The following is a 2,924-nucleotide window of genomic DNA, read 5'->3' on the forward strand; positions in this document are numbered from 1 at the left end:
CCAATTATCTATGAAGCCCACGTCGTTTTTTGGACACCACTCGGATGAAACCAGGAGATGTCCTTACTGAATCATCAGAGCTGAACAGGTGATGGAGAAACAGGTTTACCTTTTAGGTGACATGAATGAGTTGAAGGCAAGTTATGAACTGTTTCTGAGAGACAAATAACACCAGGATCGTTTTCTAAGTAGCTGACAGCTGGTAACTGCAGGGGCGGGTCTAGCAACGTTTTGCCAGGTAGAGCATTAACTGCTCAAAATGCCTGGGCCCATTTTTTGTCCCAGTCGAGCCCTGGCAGCGGCTATTTAGCGGAGAGCTCACCTAGTGAAACTGCATCCCCATCCCACTCTGACACCAGTGGAAAAGACCACGAGAGAGTAAACATTGTGAGGTGTGGGCCCTGGCTCACCTGCACCAACTTTCTGATGAACAAAGTGTGGCTGCTGTCTTCATCACACAGGATCACATCAGCATTTAATGTATGTATGTGAGAGCTGCAGCTCATGGTGGTTTCAAATGACTGTGGACCGCACTGTCCGGCTGGCTGTTAACAGCAGAGTCCGTTTTTCCATCTTTGAAGAAAAAATGGCACGAGCTTCCTATTGAAACGTCATTTCCGGCTCCTCTGTCTCAAAGCAAGATGGCGGCCGTGATAGAGAGAGTTGATGGATGTGTTGGGTCCTTGGACTCAGATATCGTGTCACTAAGACATACACCCCCTCCATCGGACCAGCAGCACCAGAACAACCCCCTGCTGGGCCTGCCCATCGTGGCCATCGAGACCATCCTCAACTTCCTGTCCTACGATGAGATCAGCCTGCTGCGCTCGGTGAGAACAAAAACAGCAGCAAAGCTAATGCTAGCCAGGGCTCCGAATCCTGTTTGGGTAGCACTCGTGTAAAGGCAGCGCAGACATCAGGCTGTTTCACATCCGTGCTCCAGTCTGGAGCCGTCTGTTTGCAGCCACGGCCCGCATTGTGCTCCTCGAATTAGCAAGACAGCCGAGATGAGCAGGGCTGGGATACACGACACAACACTATCACCATCACACAACTGTCAGAGCGCAGATGAGTGTTGGTCACGGAGTTGTTTGCAGCCAGTACCGGGCTCGTGGCTGTCCTTGTGTAACTCTGTGGGGTTAGTAGAAGCCTCGCAGCTCCATTCACCTACACTTCAGTCTGCTCGGCACACAGCCTGGAGGCTCCGTTCTTCTCCTGCTGTGCAGAATCAGTCGCTGTCATGTGTTAGTTTGCGTTTGCTGAGGAGTTCGTGGCTCACTGGCTAAGTGAGGTAATAAGACTGCTGTGCACTACCCGTGTTTTCACTGACATTTGCAGATGAACGAACCGTTTTCCTGCTGAGATACTCATAGCTACTAAACACTCCCCTCTTGATGCAAAGTATTGTGACATGTAATACAAACAAGATGTGCAATGAAGATTTTTTTTTGTCATTACACAATGCTCTGTGGACTGTGTCATACCTTACTTACCAGTATGAGCGGTGCAGCTGTGTCAGCAGATACGTATCAGGTCAGTGTCAAATGACTGTTGATATTTGATGATCAGGTTTAACAAAGTGACTTCATGACTTCTGTAAATGTGGACTTTTTCCTTAAGCAGCAGAAAGCGTTTCCTCCAGTCTAACCCAAAGTAGAATTCAGCCATTGCTTTTTCCTCTGATCCCCTTAACGGTGACATTCGGGAGTAGTTCTTGCAGCAGGATTGTAAGAGAGGATGGTAAATATTCCTTTGAAAACAACAGGAATGATAAGAGCCAATGTATCAGCTCTTAAAACTGTGAATGTAGAGACTGGAAGCCCTCCACTTTATCCAAAGCACTGTGTCAAGAATCCCATGTAGGCAAATAACTTGAAACTCTGAATTGCTACGTACTCATCAGATTACCTGTCCACCTGTTCTCTCTGATCTGTCTTCAGGTATGCAAGCGTATGGACATGATTTGCCAGCGTGTCCTGAATCAGGGATTCCTGAAGGTGGAGCGTTACCACAGCCTGTGCCAGAGGCAAGTCAAAGCCCAGCTGCCCAGGTCAGTATCACATCACAAGTTATTCCACTCTCACTGCACTCTGGTTTTCTTCAGGAACTCTCCTTTATTTAATTATTTGGCCAACTTTAAGAAGCTTGGAAATGACTTTATACTTTTTCCTTGATCTGAATGAATTGGCTGGCACTTATGTAGAGCGCTTTTTTGTCATAATCATCTCATCCTTGCACAAGTATTTTTTCTAAATTCTTCATAAGCTGGGATATAAAATTCACATGTACCTTGTACTAAATGAAAGCATTGTATTTAAATGCAGAGGAGGGAAAAGTCATTGTTCATAAAACAAAACTACAGGTACTGGTTGGTGAGTTAGGACATTAGGAGACAAACCCAAATAAAACATCCTTAACAAACAAAGTGTGTTCTCATGATATCCTTCTGGTAAGGTGCTTCTGTCAGTAGGGTGGGATTTAAGTTCTTGATTCCCATCAAGGACTAGAGCATGATGGGTAACGTCCAAACTGCATCCAGGATAGAAACAGCTGCATTATGCTGCTAACACAACTTCAGCTCCTTCCAAGCACATGCACAGAGCATGCTAATTCTAAGCTAGCCACGATCCCAGAGTGATGTGAAAACTGACTGAATGCTAAGCCGACCACAGCGGCCAGACCCTGAACTCCAACAGGGAAGAAGCTTGATAATCAGTCAGGCTGCAGTGTCCGTTTATACGGGTTCAGCTTTGTGTTCATACCTAAATGTCAAGAGAAGGATCATTTGTGTGTCCTTATTAGGGATTTGAGCTGGTGGCTGGGACTGCTTTACACAGTCTGATCTTTCAGACCCTTTTTATTACCCCTCAGCTGTAAAAGGCTGATGGGGTTTTGCCTCCTCCTGTGTGTTATGTTTTACGGAG

At 46.2% G+C, this 2,924-nt stretch overlaps 2 protein-coding genes across 2 annotated transcripts in view; both read left to right on the forward strand.

Annotated features, from left to right (window-relative positions):
- Positions 1–513: 513 nt before the first annotated feature.
- On the forward strand, positions 514–2,507 carry LOC102203685 (F-box only protein 28). The gene is made up of 3 exons (XM_005749861.2): positions 514–830; positions 1,941–2,050; positions 2,471–2,507. Exons 1-3 carry the CDS (start codon positions 642–644, stop codon positions 2,505–2,507), a joined length of 336 nt encoding a protein of 111 aa, XP_005749918.1. The 5' UTR covers positions 514–641.
- A 6-nt stretch (positions 2,508–2,513) lies between these two features.
- Positions 2,514–2,924, forward strand: part of degs1 (delta(4)-desaturase, sphingolipid 1) — a 33,060-nt gene continuing 32,649 nt past the window's right edge. Inside the window, exon 1 of the mRNA XM_005749862.1 lies at positions 2,514–2,517. Within this exon, the coding sequence (XP_005749919.1) occupies positions 2,514–2,517 (4 nt within the window). The remainder of the gene's footprint in view (positions 2,518–2,924) is intronic.

The sequence above is a fragment of the Pundamilia nyererei genome, unplaced genomic scaffold, assembly GCF_000239375.1.
Source record: "Pundamilia nyererei isolate P.nyererei 1_Seehausen unplaced genomic scaffold, PunNye1.0 scaffold00256, whole genome shotgun sequence".
In the NCBI taxonomy this organism is placed as follows: domain Eukaryota; kingdom Metazoa; phylum Chordata; class Actinopteri; order Cichliformes; family Cichlidae; genus Pundamilia; species Pundamilia nyererei.